The sequence below is a fragment of the Vidua macroura genome, chromosome 1 (genome assembly GCF_024509145.1).
Source record: "Vidua macroura isolate BioBank_ID:100142 chromosome 1, ASM2450914v1, whole genome shotgun sequence".
NCBI classification, from domain to species: domain Eukaryota; kingdom Metazoa; phylum Chordata; class Aves; order Passeriformes; family Viduidae; genus Vidua; species Vidua macroura.
The window spans coordinates 104,626,312-104,645,775 of NC_071571.1; the positions used below are offsets into that span (position 1 = coordinate 104,626,312).

Here is a 19,464-nt window from a genome sequence, read left to right on the forward strand (position 1 = left end):
AACAATGCTATCCTTGAGAATACTGAATGGATGAGGTGATGAGGGAGGATTTTAGAAACTGTCCAGAGAGTGGTGAATTTTCTTTTAATTCAGCTACATTTCCCAGTTTAATAAGGCCAACCATGCTATCTTAACTGGATAGCAGATAATTTTTATGCTGCAAAGGACTTTCAAGCAATTATTTATCTGTGCTGGAAACCTAATCGGATTGATGATAATGGGGAGAGAGCAGCTTGTCTCTTTCCTGAAGTATGGTTGTTGTGGTTGACAGGGAGGGCAGTAATTCTCCTGGAAACATTCTCCCATGATCAAGTAGTTTCTCTAATCATCAGCAGGCTAAGTTATGAATAAAACATGGTCATTCTTACTTTGGCTGGAGAGAGTTACTTATTAGCCTTGTATTGGTTGTTGGATTTTCTGGTTCAGGATTTTTTTCATTCCAAATAAATAATTACTATTGTTTTCTTCACTCTTCAGAGTAAGACTAATGGATTTTAATATTTTTGAGGTTAGCAAGCATCCTTGGCAAATAAATATGGAACCAAAGAATTCTGCCCTGTGGAGGGAACCACATTTTCTGTAAAGGTCAAATTATTGTGAACCTGTTTTTTTGCTGCAGCAGCTCCTTTCAAGAATTGAGATAAATTTGCAGCTTGGATTTTGAAAGAGCCTGCAACCATGTCCCTGGGGCATTTCATAGGAGCTGTGCAGGTGTGCTACAGAATTCAAGGCAATCCTTTGAGTTCTTTTAATTGCCTTCACTGAAAATGAAGGATCTGTGTACAGCTCAATGGGCAACGTCTACCAGGAGGGATGCCAGTGCCTTCCCTGTATCCTGCAGATACACACACTGTCTCGAGGCACATTTGGAGCAGGGAGAAATGGATTGGCAAATATCACTTGATAGTTTTTTTCCTGATGCGAAGTCCAAAAACCAGCAACTAAATGGATTACCGTTTTAAATAAGTTACAGTCTTTGTTACTGAAAATTTTACATGACATAGCATTAAGGCCTAAGTATGTTTTCAGAATATAGTAGAAAAGCTGTGAAGTTTAAGATGGGATATTATAAGATAACCATTTTATTTATTCTTTCCTGAAAAAGTATTAGTATCCTGGTTTGCTCTTCTTTTTTTTTTTTTTTCATATCAAAAGACTCAGAGCAAGAGAAGTTAGTAGTAAAGCTAATCTCTCTCCGAACTGATGCTCTTTATTTTAAAAAGCTGTGGTGATAACCAAGATGTGTCTGTCTGTGCGTTAATGAACCCCACAGTCATCTTGAAACCTGAAGGTGGGAAAAGTAGACTCTGGGTGAGAAGTCATGTTTAGTTTTAATTAGGTCTGCCAGGGAGGTTTGATGATGTCAGGTTAGGGGACAAGTATATCTGTGCATATATTTTGGAAGTCATGCCACAGCAAATGTCTCTATGTAAATGTCAATTCATTAAGGTGGTGCCAATATCTTCAGTGTTGGACAGATGTTGGACTCACCAGCTTGGATTAAAACTAGTTCTCAGTTATCAAATGCAAGGCTGTGATGAAAAATATGTTCAAATAGGCAGACTTGTCCTCTGGGCTGTCACCATTTTGAGGAAGGCCACCCTATCTGTATGCAGAGCTAGAAGGATGTGCCTCAGACATTACAGGTAACAGGTTCCTGTCCCATGTAACCACATGGCTCCTGAAAATAGCCAATTTATTTTATTTAGGTTTCATTTTACACTAGAAGTATCATATTGGAAAGCAGTCTCTGACTCCAACAAGTAACAGAAGTCTTGAATAAACTTAGGTTTGTGGAGGAAGAAGGTATTTCTCAACAATTTTTGAGAAAGTGTGTAAAAAGAAGAAGCCCCTTGGCACCTGCAGAAACGTGCCATGTATGAGCATACTTGCATTTCAGACATTCACCAGGCAGTGTGATTACTGCAATGAGACTTTTTATTTTAGAATGTGTTCAGTGTATTTAGATTTTGCTCTTTGCTTAGGAAAGTGAAACTGAAGTACACTGAAAAAAATTAGCTTTGTCTTTTCTGTAGTGCCTGATGGTGATATCACACATGAGCTGTATTTAGAAAACTATCTTTAAGTGGTGATACCATTGTTGTTGGAATATATGTCCTCTATTGGTGTGTTTTCTAACACTGGAGTGACTTCGTGGTACATTTTCTGTGTTATGCTTTTAAAACTTTTTTTTTCAAAGCTGTGCCATAGCTGTTCCATAGCAGTGCTATAGCTGTTTCATCATGACTGACCATGCATACCATTGTGTTGGTCTTGAAATGTAATCAGATTTTCACCAAGTGCCTAAAAGGTGGCTGGTTGGGAAAACCAAAGGAAAATTGTGAATTCATTTCATGATTATCATAGGGTGATATCTTCATAACTTCTGTGATCAGGTTTTTTTGACTTTAGGTTATTTAAAAACAATTTGTGAAGAACTCAATACTTTGAAGTGGATTCTTCTTTTCTCTATCAGTGCTAGTACTTTAGCTACATGAAAAAACAGTGATAGAAGATAGTGAAGATTGGTTTTAGACTATTTGAAGACTTCTAAAGAAAAGAAAAATCTATATTTCTTACTTTAAAAAAACACATATTTATGGGTATGTTCTGATAAGATTATGGACAAATCTTTTGTAGTGCTGTTGTGTCTGAGCTACAGCCTCCTGGCAAACGTAGGTTATAGCACAGTCACAGTCACACACTTCTGAAAAAAAATCCTTTCTTGTCCAAATGCCCAACTTTATGCCTATAGGGCATTTCAAAGTGAAAACATCCAGCAAAGGCACAAGAGCATTAAAGAAACTAGCAAACCTACTACAGCCAAGGTGAGCAAACTACTGAAGAAAAATTTATCTAAGGATTCACAAGGCTTAGTCATGGAGATGAGTGATACCAGGAGAAGTAAATTTGTATGCTGTCATACTTACTTTCAATCTGGTATTTATGCTAATAATGCTTTTTTATTATGCTAATAAAACTTTGCTATATGATTGATGTATTTCTTTTAATGACATCTAAAATTTCCCTCCTCCTTTTGGAGTCTTTGTAAAATATAAGGAAACATTGGAAACCCTCAGTTTCCTTCACCCTGCCCAACCTTACTATTATTTGCATGAATGCATTCAGTGAGTAGGGTAGTGCTTAGAAATCAGGTCACTACAGCTGATGCATTAAAAAGACGTAACTCAGATAGAAACACAGGCTACAGGAATCTGTAGTACTGTAGGATGCAAGGATAGAAATACTCAACAAAGTGCATTGCTTGCTATTCCAGGATTCCGAAGGAGTGGAAATCATGCTAGGAGTCTGTGCAAGTGGACTCTTAATATATCGAGACAGACTAAGAATAAATAGATTTGCCTGGCCAAAGGTTTTGAAAATTTCCTACAAGAGGAACAACTTCTACATCAAAATCCGACCAGGGGAGGTAAGGGCATCCTGATTCTCCTAAGTGGATTCTCCTAAGCCTCTTGAAAAAACATAAGTTTTTACTGGTTTTTTGATTTGTTTTGTCTTACAAGCTTTTAGTATTCCTCTCCATTCATATTTCCTAATTTATGCTGATTTTCTTAGGAAAGGTTAGGTACATACTTTCTTTAAAATTCAGGTTAAAAACAACTTTGTTATTTTTCTGTTTACATCCATGAATTAATGTAAGAAATAAATATGGCCATCTGCACATAAAAAGCTCATCCATATTATGAATACTTTGGGCATTTAAGTAGAATATTGCTTATTCATGGAGAGCTTGTTATCCTCCCTCATGTTGTACATGAAACTGGCATTTATCTCACCCACTAAGAGACGTAGACATGCCATACCAAACTTTATAAGCATATTGGACCAGTATATTTGCAGCATTTTGGGTAGCTGCACACATTAGCCCTCCCAGGCCCGCAAGAGCTCCCATTCTGGCTCTGGAGAAGGGGATGTGAAACCTCGTACAGCGAGTGCCCTCTCGTGGCTCAGCCAGATGCGAAGCAAATACCGACCTCGTGGGCTGAGCGTGCGCTCACCCAGAAATCATGGATATCATGGAACGGTTTGGGTTGGAAGGGAGCTTAATGATCATCTAGTTCCAACCCCTCCACTGTGGGCATGGATGCCATCCACTAGACCAGGTTGTCCAAAGCTCCATCCAGCCTGGCCTATAAGATGATAACTCTTGAGAAATTCAGTATCATCACAGGCGAAGGAGAATTTCCATTTTAAATGCTGGTGCAATAATTGGCCTGTGATAGATGAAATCCCCATATCCATTTAGAGTGTGGAGCTGTATAGCAGGACAGAAATCATTTAGATGAGGACTGACATTTCTCTCTTAATGCAGCCGATGTCTCTGGGTCTGACTTCATAATTGACCTGGGAAACTTGCTGGGGCTCCCCACCCCTGAGCCTGAGCCTTTTTTAGAGTCCTAAACCAAAATCCACAAACCTACGTTTCCTGCCCCTCAGCAGACACAATTTTAGTAACCAAATTTCTAGCCTTGAAATTCGATTTGAAGAACACAAAAAAATAGTCATTGGCATTCTCAATGCCTGCACTGAAGCTCTCCACCACTGCTACCCTGTTGAGATCTGCTGGTCTTGGTACACAGTATCCTGTGACCAGGCCACAGTTCCGTGTGTAAAATAATCAGTGCAGCCTCTGTCCAAATTACATTTGATGATAATGTGATTCACTAACCCACATCATCTTTATTATTTTGTTGTTTCCTGCCTTATTTCCCTGTCAGCTTCTGTAGGGATCCAGACTTCTTTGCAAGTGCCTTTCTGTCTACCTTTCCCCCAACACAGCAACTCTGTTTTACCTACTCAGCTGTCTGCATGTAGCCATCAACATGTTACAGCAGATATAGCTGGCACAGCTTCTGCATCTGAAATACATAAATTTGCAGCACAATCTAAAGAGGTCTGTTTTTATCTCTGGACAAGTCTTTTCAATTACCTGTCTTGCTTCATCCTTCTCAGAGGAATTAGCTGTAACCACTGTGATTTACTAACGGTAGTACTTTCTCTGTAAATATCCTTAATCTAAGGCTGTCTGAGACCAAATCAGTCCCTAAGGACAATTGCTCACCTCCAGCTATTACCAGGCTTCTCACTGTAGTTCTAACTAGTCAAATTAAATCAACAGGTAAAACACTTGAGTGATGTTTTCTCAGAAGTCTCCCAAGTCTTAACTGATCTCTTTGTTACTTTAAGGTATAAAACATCACTGTCATTATAAGAGATCTCTTGCTCATTAGTAGTGTTTCCCCCTAGAAATGATCCTCAAAGGTTGCCATAGATTATCATTTACAGCTTCTTTCCCAGAATTCTTTCTGTAGAATATGGATACATGTGGTTATGTACATGAGCATATACATTAGCCCTTGCAATGAGGTGATACAGGTGGAGGAAATGAAGATGAACCTGTGTACACTGTCTAAAAATAGATGCACAGCATCAAAAACATACTTATTCTTTTTTCCTACCTAGTTTGAGCAGTTTGAAAGCACTATTGGGTTTAAGTTGCCAAATCATCGTGCTGCAAAGCGCTTATGGAAAGTGTGTGTTGAACACCATACATTTTTCAGGTATGTGGATTTCTTTTCCTAAAGATGTGATGTAAAACACAACAGAAAATATCAGTTTTGTCAGCAGAGACAAAACCCTTCAAATCAAATTGTCTTTTTGATCATGAGGTATCTCTGAGCAGATAAAGGAAGGTTATTGCTTTTTCAAAATTTGAGGTGTTGAACCCAAATTATTCATACTATTTCAGATAGATACTGCTTAAAATCACCATATGGTCCTAATTAATCACTTTGCTTTATCTGTGCCACGATATTATCAGCTGCAGTAATTAAAGAGATGAAGGCCTCTGCTGCCCTACTGCATATAAGCTTGCATAGAGAGAACAGCTTATATGGAAGATTGCTGAAGGATGTGGCTAAGAGTTTAAAAAAGAAGAATATTTTTCTAAATTATATATGAAAGTACAGACAGTAGTCAGTCATGGTTTTTTTCTGTCACCCGGAATACCCAACCCCTAGCTGTAATTTTTTGATTACTAAGGAATTTTACACCTTTTTTTTTCACCTCTAGGAAGAACGGAGACAAATGTGGGATAGTGAAATAAGTGCTGTAATTAGTTTGTGCTAAGATAGTCACTAAACAGATACTTTAAAAGGGAAACCCAAAAGAGTGAGATTTTCAACAGGTTGAATGGGTGTCCAGTACTTAAGAACCCCCTCTGGGGAATGTTTGGGAGTACTGAAGAATTTCCCTCCTTTCCTAAAACTGTTGGTTCAGGCTGTCTGTACATTCATATGAAATGCAGTCTTAGCAGCAAAAGATCTAAAGAAAAATGGAGTGTGCATTTTTGGGATATTTTCTGATTTTTAATGAAAAATCAATGTCTGAAACATAGACTCCATAGCAGGAGAATGGCTTCTTCAGCCAGCTGCCATGCCCAAAATACAGAGGGTGGGAGAGCTCTAACCTGAGAAATGTCTACACCCCTGTGAATGAATACTGCCTGTCATTCACTGGAAATCAGTTCTGGCCCTGTCCTCAGCATAACATCACCATGTTAAATTTGAAGAGATACATCTGCATTTCAGCCCAATCAGGGCCTCTGGTACAAGGAACACCTTCTTTTTAGTTTTGGTATTCAGAAAATAGTAAATTTTATTTTCAAGCATGAAGGATCTGAGTGATTCTTGCCCATTTGGAAGAACTCAGATCTTCAAATGCTTTAGCTAAGTGGTTTTGTCATGCTGTATGAGGGGCATCCTTTGATTCTCTTTTAGCCACAGACCACTGAGGCACAGGTCACGATGGAGAGTGATACCCAGCAGTCGTCTTCTCTCCTCTGCAGAAACAGTGGACTGATTTTGGAGGAGGGGGGAATAACAGGTGCACTGCTTGGTGTGTTTTAGGCTCCTGCTGCCAGAAGCACCTCCAAAGAAGTTCCTCACACTGGGCTCCAAGTTTCGCTACAGCGGCCGGACGCAGGCCCAGACGAGAAGAGCCAGTGCCCTCATAGACCGTCCTGCACCTTATTTTGAGCGGTCCTCTAGTAAACGTTACACCATGTCTCGCAGCTTAGATGGGGGTAAGGTCCTCTCAACTGACCTTATCAAACATTATCATCACAGTGATCACTGCTTTAGATTAGGTGTAAACCTCATCTTCTCCTCTCCTTGAGATTTGGCTGAGTGGAAGCTGTGAGTACCTGCACATTCACTGCAGGGGTAGAGGAGGATGCAGAGAAATTCCATGCTAAATGTACTGCTGTGGTCCTTACAAAGTGTTTGGCTGGAGGATGTCCTTTGGAACTCACTCTTCACAGAGCCTCTGTCGTTGGCCTCATATCTGCTTCCCTAATTTGGGGAAGGATGGGAATGACCTGCCTGCCCAAAAATGTCAGGCTTCAACACTTTTTCAGGGTTTGCATGAGTGACTGTTTGGGTTTTGATTTAATCTGAGATTTTCTTCTGTGTAGGTTTTTCACTTGTTTGTTACAATCCAGAAATTATTATTTCCCTTGAGTAATAAGACTTGATTCCAATTACCTCACATCCTGATCAAATGAGCACTAAGAGACATTTTTCATATGTTATTTTCAAAAGTATGAAATAGAGAGTAACATATTTAGGTTAATAGTACATCCTTCCTCTCTTTATTCTTGCTTCATGGAGGTCATGGTTCTGCTGCTGACTTTGGTTAAATCAGTATGTAGTTCAGAGTATCAGCTACTTCCATCAGCTATTACTGTTGTCAGCTGTTGAGTAAAAAGAGGCTCTAGTTTTGTAGTTTATTTTTGTAGGAAAAAAGAAGATTGAGACTAAATTCAGATTCATTACAGATTAAAAAAAAGGAGAATTCTCTTGCAGAATATCACAAATTGCAATGAGTATAATTGGTGATGGGGAGGGGAGAAGTTTTAATTTAAAAGAACATGTGACAAGCCTTTTTCTCTCTCTCTAAAGGTGCTGCTTGTCATTGATTATTTTCGAATATTCTAATTCTGATGTGCTTCTTGCTCGTTACCAAGCAACTGGTGACCTGATTGCTGTGCATGTGTTTCAAAGCAGAAATTATCCTTCTGCATTATTTTGTTTGTAACATCTAAACAAGATGTCTCCCTCTACTCCCTCTGCTTTCTCCTGCCTCCTAAACTTAATCCCAAGAGACAAGACACCTGAAATGCTTTACCCAGCATTTGTTAGGCTCTGCAAGGTTTTTATGATATTAATTTGCCTAAGTGCAAATGGGGGAAAAGAGGTTTTTTAAATCAATGCTTATGTCTTCACTAGCATTGTTACTGTAATGCAGATGTGTCTGTAACATTCTGCATTGCGCTTACATTGTGATCCAGACTCTGTCATTTGTTACAGATGCAAATGAGTTTATAAATTTGAATAATCCTATTGGTTCAGAAATTAGTTACCCAATAGTCAAGAGCAGGGTCTGGGCATATGTTAAAGTTTTGATTACATTCTATCTGTAAAGGTACTATTTCTTTCAAAATAACTATTATATATTTAAATCTGATTAATTATTGAGCACTTGCATCCTAAAATATTCTGGTTGGGTCCACTGTACTGAATGTCATCACTTTGCAGAATTTTTAGGATAATAAGCTCATCTAACTGGCAGACTTTAGTACTCAATAATACAAGGATCACATTTCCTTTTTCTCAGGTATTATGCCTGTGTTATATCAATGCTGTCATTTTCTGTAATGCAGCACGTTACTAAATCTGCGTTTGATCTGCATTTTTATATTCTGACAGATTTTTAAAAAAAACATCTCTTCCACCCCCATGGCTGATGTCATAGTTGGTTCTCCTTATGTTTCCTGCCTGATAACTGTGGCAATGCATTGCTTTTTTTTGTGTGGTGTTTTACTACAGTAGTAATTTTAACGGCTTGCTAACATTTAACAACTGTGTAATGCACACATTAGCTACAGTAATGTGTGTATACACGTCCATAATATATGTGTATGCATATAAAAGCTATGAGCTTCAAGTAAACAATTTATTTAAATGTATGCACATGCTTCTGGTTTCCTGAAACATGACATAATTGTGTTTTCAGTGTTGTCTCAAATGTTTTTCTAAACCAGCTTTTTTAATTTTATGCAGCTTCTCAGCAAAAGCTATTTCAGATTTTCCCTCTTTAAATATTTGCTTTTAGCATCAGTGAATGAAAACCATGAAATGTACATGAAGGATTCTGTGTCTGCTGCAGAGGTTGGTACTGGCCAGTACGCCACAACAAAGGGCATCTCTCAGACCAACTTGATAACCACTGTGACTCCAGAGAAAAAGACAGAAGAGGACAAAGATGATGAAGAGGGCAAAAAGAAGAGAGCAGAGGAAGTCACCCCGATTTCAGCAATACGCCATGACACCAAGGTAGAATTTTCAGAGTTTTGTATTAAACAATGCTGCCTTGAGAGTGCTTGGAGAAACATAGAATTTTTAGGGAAGGGGGAGAAAGAGGAAATAAAATTAGTTCTGTGAGTGGAAATATACTATGTATATTTGCATGTCTTGAACCAGTGTTTTTGTAGTCCTTTCAGTTTTCGTATGATGTTGTAAAAGTTAATTCCTGCCTCGGACTTTTTTTTTAAATATGTTTAACAGTCAGATTGATGTTTTCCACACAGCAATCAACAGCTCTTTGGGAAATGCCCAGAAGTAGCCTGGTGGTGCATGTTTGTTCTCTTGGTTTTCAGTCATATTTTGACTTTAGTATGGCCATCCTGTTTTTTTTATTTTGACAAGGCAACAAAATAGTTCTGTATTCTTGTATGTAGCTCTGTGCTTTAAACTGTTTCTCTTATACTTCTCATAACACTGTTTCCTTGCATGAATTTCAGTGGGCATTTTTTCTCTATTAACTTCTGGATACTAATCTGCTGTTATAAGCAATTCTTTTCTGGCTTACAAAAGCATTTGCTTCACTTGTTCGAAGTTTCTGTTGAAGAAAGCATTTTTTATTGATGGTTCTCTTATCAATTGTTAAATTTGAGTCATCCCTCATCATCTTCAATCCCACCACCAGCACACGCACATACACACATGGTTGTGCATAGTATCTACTGAGATATTAAAACAGGATAAACCAAACAGAAGTATGGAGAAAATAGTAAATAGAGATTGACAGTGAAGAGGAATACAGTAAAATAACATTCAGAACGTGTACTGTGAAAAGCACTTGCTAAGCAAGTAATGTTTACCCTCATCTTTTAGGAAGAAAAACCTTGATATATATATATATTTATATCCACAGAACTGTCAAGTATGTAAATGTTAGAACCTGAACTTTCAGCATGATCATATAAGGCCACAATGAGCCACATAGTGAAAGGATCAAGTCCTCAAAAAGAGTTGCAATTAAGGTACTGAAAACCAGAAATAAATTGAGTTACTGAGAATTGCAAATGAGAGAGATTTTCTTTTGAAAGTGTGTGCAGTATTGTAGCATTTAAAAGATAATCTCTACAAAATTTTCTGGGGTCTTCTTGAAATTCCATTAGTTTCCACATGGAGAAAGAATGAAGAAAATCAAGTACATAGAAAACATCCAAAAGAACTAGTTCTGTTCTAAGTGTTTGTTAATTTAAGTCAATGGAGGGATTAGTTGCATTTTGATGATCATCTAGCTACTCCTTATATATGGCTAGAAATACTCAGAGATAGTTTAAGAGACAATTTCATGGAACTTATATATGCACAAATGATTGATTTTTACCCCCACTCACGAGATGAGTTCTTTTTAAACCATCATAAATAGAGCTTCAGTTCCGTAATCCTACAGAGATCTCAGTCCTGCTTTCACATGGACCTGCTAACAGATTTGTCTGTCATCATAAAGAGAATGTCTCAAGAAACACAATACAAGCTTGAAATCAAATCCCTTTTAAGGGCATATAAATGTTTTAGGTATGTTTGCAGCTTTTCCTTAAGATATTTTGCCTTTGTTTTATCCGTGTGTATTTAAGTACCAGAAGTTATTCTAAATATTAATACTGTAAAGGTGTTAGTAGGCAAATAGTCTGAATTAGAAAAGAATACATTTACTTTGGATTTTTGTCTTTGCAGCAAAGAGAAGTTGTATTTGTGTGTGTATTTAGCTCGCACAAAAACCTGTGAGTCCATCAGCATTGTTTTGACTTGAGCTTACTACATTAAGCCCATAAAGACATTTCTAAGTGGTTTGAAGCTAGGCTTGGTTCTGATTGCTTAGTTTGGGAATGCAAATTCCTTGATTTGATAGATTGTTAGAGAAGAGAGAAAGGGAAATATGAAAGAGGAAAGAAAGGAGTTCTTCCATGTAATTACTTGGCTTATGTCCCATTCCTACCATTAATATACCTGGTAAAGTTTGGGCTTAGTAAAAATTGGCATTTAAAACTTGGATCTGCTTTTTGCCTCCAGTTCAACACCAGCTTGAACTGGAGGCAAATGCTGTTGTGGCTTTAAAGTAATTTTGCTTTTGGGAGCCTGGAGTGAAAGTGAAATGGCTGTTATAGCTCTCTGGGGAGATGTGGTATGGATGGAACAGCTCAGGCATTGAGGGTTTGGTCATGGATCCAGTGAGCCACTTCAGCTATGTGCACTTGTTTGATCTTGGCCAAAACATCTCTGATTCATCAGCGTTGTGGCAGATGTGTTGTACTGGGTATACATTTTGGTGATGACAGGAGTTTTTGTCCTTCTGAAGACAAAGTAGTGTATGCTTGCAGGGAACATGGGAAATGACAGTCACCATTTCCACTGAATCACCTCCCTCCTCCTACCAGTTTTTTGACATCAAATGACCTGAAAGGCCAGTTGAATGCCCTACAAGTGGCATATCAAAGCAGATCCTGCTTGTTGGTAGCCAGTATTCTTGGCATTTTGGTAAAACTTGTAGCAAAAGCATTATGGGCATTTTTGCCTCTTCAGTATGGGTAAAGGGTTACATTTTGATTATGAGAAGATGTGGCTGTGTGGGGCAAGGACCTCTCTCTATTCAGCCCCCCTTCAGATCCCAAAGTGAGAGATTATGGAGTCTTCTGAGCCACAAGTCTCAACTCCCTTCTTTCAGTGTACGGCCGAAGAAGTGGCAGCGTGGAGGGGCTGGCAGGTTGCATGGCTCGGAGTGGCTGAGCCCCCAGCACTACCTGCTCAGGCTCACAGTGAGCAGAGGTGAGGGCAGGGCTGTGGTGATGCGCAGCAGGGACCAGTGGTGGGAGCTGTGCTGAAGAACTGGCTGCTGGGATATCTGTCAAGCAGTTTTTTTCCATCAGGAGCATTAATGAATGGATTTCTGCTCCCCCCAATAAACAACAATGTGTTTTAATTTGGTTTACGGCCTAGATTTTTTTTTTTTTTTTTAATATTGCAATCGAGGAATTTAAAGTCCTTGGAGTTTTAGTTATTACTGCTGAGGTTGTCCAAGGCATAGATGGGAAGCATTTAGCCCCCACCAGGTCTCCTCCTGACTGCAAGAATGCTGTCACAAGTAGTGCTGGTACCAGAAATATGTTTCAATCTTTGTTGCTCCCCATGTATTTCATGTTTGAAAACTTTATGATCAGAAACCAATCTTGCAGTAAGTGGAAATTGGCAACACTTGAAACTCCCTATGTGGCCATGGAGGCTTTTATGTAAATCCTGTGCTGCAGAGGACTAGACAAATGTTGAATCAAGAAGTTGCCTTTTGTAAGCTGGAAGCGTGATTCGCTAATACCTGTGGTGTGTGGCATGGGAACATGCACCATTCAATTCAGTGGAAACCTGTAGTGTTAAAATACTGTTTATAATTTTATATATATAATATATATTATTTATCATCACGGAAGAAAATTAACTAATTACAGTTTTCTTTTTGTCCTTTTGCTTTTGCGCCTTGTTTGCTGCTCTTTCTCTGTCACCAGCCATCTTTGCTTGGCACTGACTCCCACCACTCCTCACCATCCTTTCAGCCTGGCCCCCATGTATCTTCAGCAAAGCTTCGCAGGAGATGCAAGGAGAGCACTCGGACCAAGTCCTTAGGCTGTGAGGCCCCCAAAGAGAGCGCTCCAAAACACAGCGAGTTGGAGCCAGACTCTGACAGAAAGGGGCGAGTTTGCTCCGCCGAGCAAGACATGGCTTTTGGCTACAAGCAAAAAGCTGGCAAAGGCGGAACACTGTTTTCCTTCTCCTTGCAACTTCCAGAGTCATTTCCTTCCCTCCTGGATGATGATGGCTACCTGTCGCTCCCTAACCTCTCCGAAACCAACCTCCTGCCTGCCAGTGTGCAGCACTACCTCCCCATCCGCTCCCCCTCCCTCGTGCCTTGCTTCCTCTTCATTTTTTTCTTTCTGCTCTCTGCCTCTTTCTCAGTGCCATACGCCCTCACTCTCTCCTTTCCTCTGGCTATGTGCCTCTGCTACCTGGAGCCCAAGGCGGCCTCCTTGAGTGCCTCACTTGCCAATGACCTGAGTGACAGTTCAGAGGAAGAGGTGTGTACCTCGGCATCGAACACACTCTTTTTCGTGTTCAGTGCTTCAGTCCTAACCAGTGTTAGATTGCTGCAATAGTGGTCCTACTTTCAGAGCCTCATTTCTGTCTGTGCTGATATGTTAGAAGGGTGTTTTTTTTGGTTTGGGGGTTGTTGGTTTTGGTTTGTTTTTTTTTTTTTTTTCTTCTTTTTAATTTTTTTCTCATGCTGGGAGTACAGCTTGGAGCCCAGGGTTAGGCACAACACTGTGTGGAAGAGGCTTGGCTTGAACTGTGTCAGTTGGTGCAAAGTGACTAGCATTAAATTATAAGACATTTTTCTTCCCTCTATCAGTTTATACCAGGGTTAGAATAGTTATCTAAATAGTTGGTATTAAGTATAATTTTCTGCATAATTACTGAAGCATGCAAATATATGAATATGTATCTATATTTATTTTTATGTCTAGCTACCTAACAAAGATGAGCACCCTCACCAACTTTACTATGTTCAAAGTCCAGATGGACTCAGCTTTTTGCAAAAGGCTAACAGCTGTAACTGAACCCCAGAAAAGGCTTTCTGGTTCAGCAAAACCTGGGTCTTGATTTTCAGCCTTGATCCCATTTCTGCTGCAGAGTAAATTGTTTTCCCATGGTTAAATCCAGAATATCAGTGAGGGGTCAGATTGGGACAGCTGTTGTGCAGCTGCTGCAGGAGCTTGCCATGTGGGCTGTCGTGACATTTGCAGTGTTAGATTAGCACTGCCAAAACTGATGCCTCAAGCCACCAAGGTCATAATGGGCAGATGAATCAGCTGCAGTAGGAGTCTGCAGTGGTTCTGGGTACTGTGGATGTGATGGTATATCCAGAAGTAGGAAAGGAATCTGCTTAAGTAACAGAGTAACTGGCATCTCAGTTTTTGCTGGAGCCTGATTATTCTTTGTTGACAGAATAAAATAATGAGTTCAGGTTTTCCTTGATTTTCTATTTTCTTCAACTTCAAATACAAAACTACGGTTTTGCTTTGTATATAAAGAAAAAAACCCAGGTCAGATAATCAAAGACCAGTTAGCCATGTAAAAAGCCACCTTGGCCACTTGTCAATAGTCCATTGCAGTAGCTCTTTTCAATAAACCAGCTTGAACATTCTCATCTGCTGCTGTTGGTTTTGTAAGACTTGATGCAGGATTTCATTTCATTTTTATGGAAAGCCAAAAGTCACATCAATTTGTCTTGTAAAAACATTGTCTTTAAATGCTTTTGGCTCTGTGATGCCTTACAACTAAATAATAACATACAATTTCTGATAAAAGGCATCCAAAATGCTGCTGTCTTATTTCTTGTCCTCATTTTGAGACAGCATTTAGGTCTCAATTTGCATTAGCTCTGCACTTGGATTAATCTAATAGCAGTAACATCATTAATATAGTTCCAGCTCTAGAGGCAATAATGAGGCAGTGTTTATGTAATACATTAGTCTGTTCCTCTTTCAGAAATGTGGACTTCTTTTTGTTAGTAAAGTTGGGAAGTATTGAGCATAAAAACATCTAAAATAGGCTTTTTAGTATCGCTCTTTTATGAAGGTGATTACTCTGGCAGTGCTTCCTGGCAGACAACACAGACTTGTGCCTAATCCACGGGGTATTTCTTGTTCAAAATATTGCATGAAAGTGAATATGTCTTAAACTCGGGCATGTCTGCATTACATTGGCAAAACAAATCACAGCAATTACAATCACAAGGTAGGAGAGGTGCAGCCACAGCACATCAGCAGAAGCTGCCTTCTGTCCTGCTCCAGCCCTCGCCTGCCCGCCAGCCCCACCTCAGCTGTACCTCAGCCCGTTTTGGAGCTGAGCCTGGCCTTTCTTAGTCCTCACTCCAGAGGAGACCTGCCTTACTCAGCCTTAACTCACCATTCCCTGCTCTGTGATAACCCCAGCTCTTTATTTCAAGTAACTCAGTAATGTTGACTTCGACTCCATGGCTGTTGATTGGCTTATCAGCAGACACGTATGTTGCAATAAAGCAATCTTTACGCTTTATTTAGGATTTCATTTAACTTATGGCAAAAGAGATAGGAACCTTTCCCACCCCCACAGCTCACAAAAGATTGCACACAGAGATGCAGAAGACTACAGCCAGTATCCTGAACTGGTGCCTTACATTGTTGAGCTTGTTCTCCCTTGAGATATGCATCTGGAGTTAGCCCATGCAGTCAAAGACAGAATCTCACCCTTGGAATTCACTACCTTCTGTGTTTTTACTTTAGCAGCTAATTTTCTATTGACTTCAAGTTCTTAAAATGAACCCTATATGCCAGACTTGTGTTACAGTGCCTTGACACAATTTTTAATTCTTTTTAAATGCCTAGATGCATTCATTCCTCTTTGCTTCTTTTTATTTTTGTAAACAGGAGTGATAATGCATACTTTTTTTTCTATTGCCATACCTTTACAATTGCCTATAATTTTATAAAGACATGAGATCCTTTGTTAATAAAGAAATAATTTTCTAGCATTTTAGTGAAAGCAATTGGACCAGCCTGATAGACTGCTTTGACATTACACTTCCATTTCAAAATAAATGTGGTCCGTCTCAAGAGTGATCATGGCTTGAAAAACTTCATGTAACTTGCATTCATGCACTTAGCAAGTAGTGCAAAATGCTTGTTTATTCTTCTGTCTGTCATACAAAAAATACAAACTCGTCAAAGAATAAAAAACAAAGCTATGAAAAAAATCAAAACATTGTCTTATGAAACAATGGAGTTGTCAGAAAATGGCAAAAAATTGGAGGAAATTCAAAGCTAAGACTGATACTCCATCCACCAGTAGGCTGTTCTTTTGTTCTTGTTCATATTGATGTGATTGGAGGATGAGATGTGTTGTCTTTGCTTTAAATTGACTGCCTAAGTTACTATATAAGGACCACAGAAAATCACTAATGGATTTTCAGAGCTTTCACTGCTATCAAAACAACTTGGATGTGCCAGTCTGGGGCAGTAGGGTGCACTTTACTTACTAGTTTTCCATATGCCTACCTGACATCAGAGTAGTTTTTTGAACTCTCTTCTCAGCCTGTAGTAACCTCCACTCCACTCTCTCTTAACTTTGACACTTATGTTCTCCACTTAAATGTTCTTCATGCAAAGTAGGGATAGATCAGTATGTGCAATGCTGTGCTTTGTTTCATTTTTATCACTCATACCTAGTAAGTGTTTGGAGGGTGGGGGGAGTTACTTTTGTTTTTCTCCTGATTTCATCCATACTCTTAAATGGAATGGGAAGTCTTTTTTCTTCTTTTAATGGCAGTTTTCTTTCCTTTTACTATCATTAACAATTATCAGCTGTTCTTTATTGGAACCGAGTGGGATCTGAGCCTTACCATTACTCCACAGACAGACAGTAGATGGGCTGGGGGTATGGTTATTTGAACTCCTTGGTAATGCAGACAGCCTCATGGTGTGTAAATGTGGAGACAAGAACAACCTCTGTACAAATGAGGGGCTGAAAGTCAGATGACTGTTAAAGTAGCTTTGTTGTTGTTTTTTTTAATTGTCTTTTTCCCCTCCAGATAAAAAATTAACCACTACTTTATATTGGCTAGAACAAAAACTAATTTGATAATTTTCTGTAAAAAATCATTATGGGAGGAAAAGTTTGATTAGAAAATATTAGTCACTTTTTTTCCCCATTTTTTTTAAAGCTACCTGGTTTTCTTAAAGAAAAAAAAAAATCTGCTATTCAAATAACACTTTTCCAGTAATGTTTTGTTTGGCTTATAAATTTGTTCCAGTAAAGCTATATACTGTGTACAGTACGCCTCGAGTCTTCCTCTGAGTCTGTTCTGTTTACTAATATAGCATTTTTATTTTGCTTCTTTGACATGTGCGTTGTTCGAAAAGCAATGCTAATGCAGTTCAAGGGATGTTGAGTTTAACAGTTTCCCGTGTGAGCTGCGTGTACTGATGAGCTGGGTTTATTCTTTATTCCTGCCTTCTTCTCGGGACCCGGGTACTTGTCTAACCCAATAGACTGACAGTGAGCAGACGGATACTGCGGCTGATGGTGAGACCACTGCCACCGAGGTTTGTACAGTCGCCAGCACCCAGCTATGGCAAGGGGAGAGCTTTTAGCCTCGTCTCTTCCCGACCCTGGGCCTTGGGGCTAGACCGCATGTCTGCTACGGCAGCTCAGGATCCCTCCCTGCACGTGTGTGCATGTGCGTGCCTGCAAGCGGGAGAGCTTTGCTAGGAGAGTTGAGTTTCCGGTGCTCCCCATGGGTTCCTCTTATTCCTGAGTTTGGTTTGGAAGCTGCAAGACCTCTGCATTGTGCGGTTAGTGGGGCACTGGCGGTATCACCCGTGCCACTGCTGCCCACCCGGTGGGTTCTGCTGGCCAGATCGTGCCCTGGGGTTTTTTGTGTGCTTGTTTGCTCTTATACTCTGAAGCCTGAGTGGGAGAGTGGGGAAAAGACAATAAAAAGCTGTTTTCAAATTTACTGAATATTCTCACATTTTAAATATCTAAGTCTTTTCTTTAATGTAATTTCACATGGCATCTTCAAATATGGCCACTACTAGTCCAGGTATTCTTTTCAGAGGAGAAATGCAAAATGTTTCTATTTTCCTTGCACTAAGAAGCCTCATATCCACAACATGGTACATAGACTGTGCAGGCAAATTCAACCCTATGTGACTTCACTGAAGTGCGTATAATGCTTTCATAATTAATACGGTTGCAGCTGCAAACATGAGCTGAATTTTGTCTGACATCTGATGGAAGACAGTGTCTTACTACAAACATTACTCTAGGTTTTTAGAAGGATCTCATTAATATTTGAGACTTAAAATTATCATCAAGGAAAAAATTTCTGTATGACACGTCAGGACGATTCAGCTTTGGCTGTAAATAGAATAAATTTGAACAGAGTTGTAAAGTAATCAACAGATTTTCCCATGAGTCATTTGTCTAATTAGGACTATATGAAAAATTAACAATAAAATAGCAGCACGGGCATTATGAGTCAGAAGTACAAGATGCTTTAAAGTGCTTATTTCACTCCATAACTTCAGGCCTTGAGCACTTCAGAAAGTAAAACATAATAATAAAATTGTGACATTTAAAATGTTCAGTTTATTACTCAAAAATGCATATTAATATCCCTAGTTGCCATCTTTATTTAGAGGAGAAGATATAGCACATTTCAGTTTTTCTTATGGATACCTGATTTTCAGAATGTATGGTATATCTGCCACCTGAAAATTGCACCCTTGGAAACAGGGCTGCTGAGGCAGTCCTTAGGGTGTTGCTTTTGAAAAAGTGCACTGAAGTGGATAGGATGTGTGTGCCATTCCAGATGATAGGTCGTGAAAGAATGTATACAGGCTAAATATGAAATAAAATTACAGAAGTACAGAAAGAGACTATGGTTAGGGAAATAGCATTTTAAGCAAATAAAATGTGCTTCTTTCTGTAGAAAATGTTGCAGATTGTTTGCCCTTGGTGAGTTTATAAAAAGCTTTGCTTGTGGCCTAGATTATGTCCTATGTGTAAATTCTGGAATTGGGGAATTCCAAAGCATTTGCTGTTGTTCCGTCCTAGTCTAGCTGCGACCTTGGTGAGAAGGTGCAACTGCTGCTCCATAAATAGAGATTTATGAATGTGGAGTGTAGCATTATTTATAAAGGAAGATGCTTAACACCCCTTTGATAACAAAACAAAAATTTGAGAAGTGGACGTTTGCTCTGAGTTAGGAAAACTGTGCAAAGCCAGCGTGTCTACTCCTTCTCCTTAAACCCTTAATGAGGAGAAAACGGGATTTTAACCTAGTGTGTACCTCTCACCAATGTTCACAAAGCCTTCATTCATACAAGTGGGTAAGGTGTTGTTTTCCAATCTTTCTCATGCTGGCAGTCGGATCAAGAGGAGGACGGAGATCTAAAGGCACAGGTACAGAAACAAAAGGTCTAGATGTTGCTCAGGTATCAAT

The 19,464-nt window shown here is 39.3% G+C and overlaps 1 protein-coding gene across 23 annotated transcripts in view; it reads left to right on the top strand.

The window, feature by feature from the left end:
* The window catches only part of EPB41L3 (erythrocyte membrane protein band 4.1 like 3), a 97,112-nt gene that overhangs the window by 62,908 nt on the left and 14,740 nt on the right, over positions 1-19,464 (top strand). For 9 of the 23 annotated variants that reach the window (XM_053973889.1, XM_053973967.1, XM_053973926.1 and 6 more), the window contains exons 9-15: positions 3,278-3,430; positions 5,485-5,582; positions 6,930-7,105; positions 9,196-9,416; positions 12,929-13,495; positions 17,507-17,560; positions 19,389-19,424. In XM_053973889.1, the coding sequence (XP_053829864.1) occupies positions 3,278-3,430; positions 5,485-5,582; positions 6,930-7,105; positions 9,196-9,416; positions 12,929-13,495; positions 17,507-17,560; positions 19,389-19,424 (1,305 nt within the window). The remainder of the gene's footprint in view (positions 1-3,277; positions 3,431-5,484; positions 5,583-6,929; positions 7,106-9,195; positions 9,417-12,928; positions 13,496-17,506; positions 17,561-19,388; positions 19,425-19,464) is intronic. The other 14 variants (XM_053973976.1, XM_053973985.1, XM_053974005.1 and 11 more) reach the window with 6 other exon arrangements.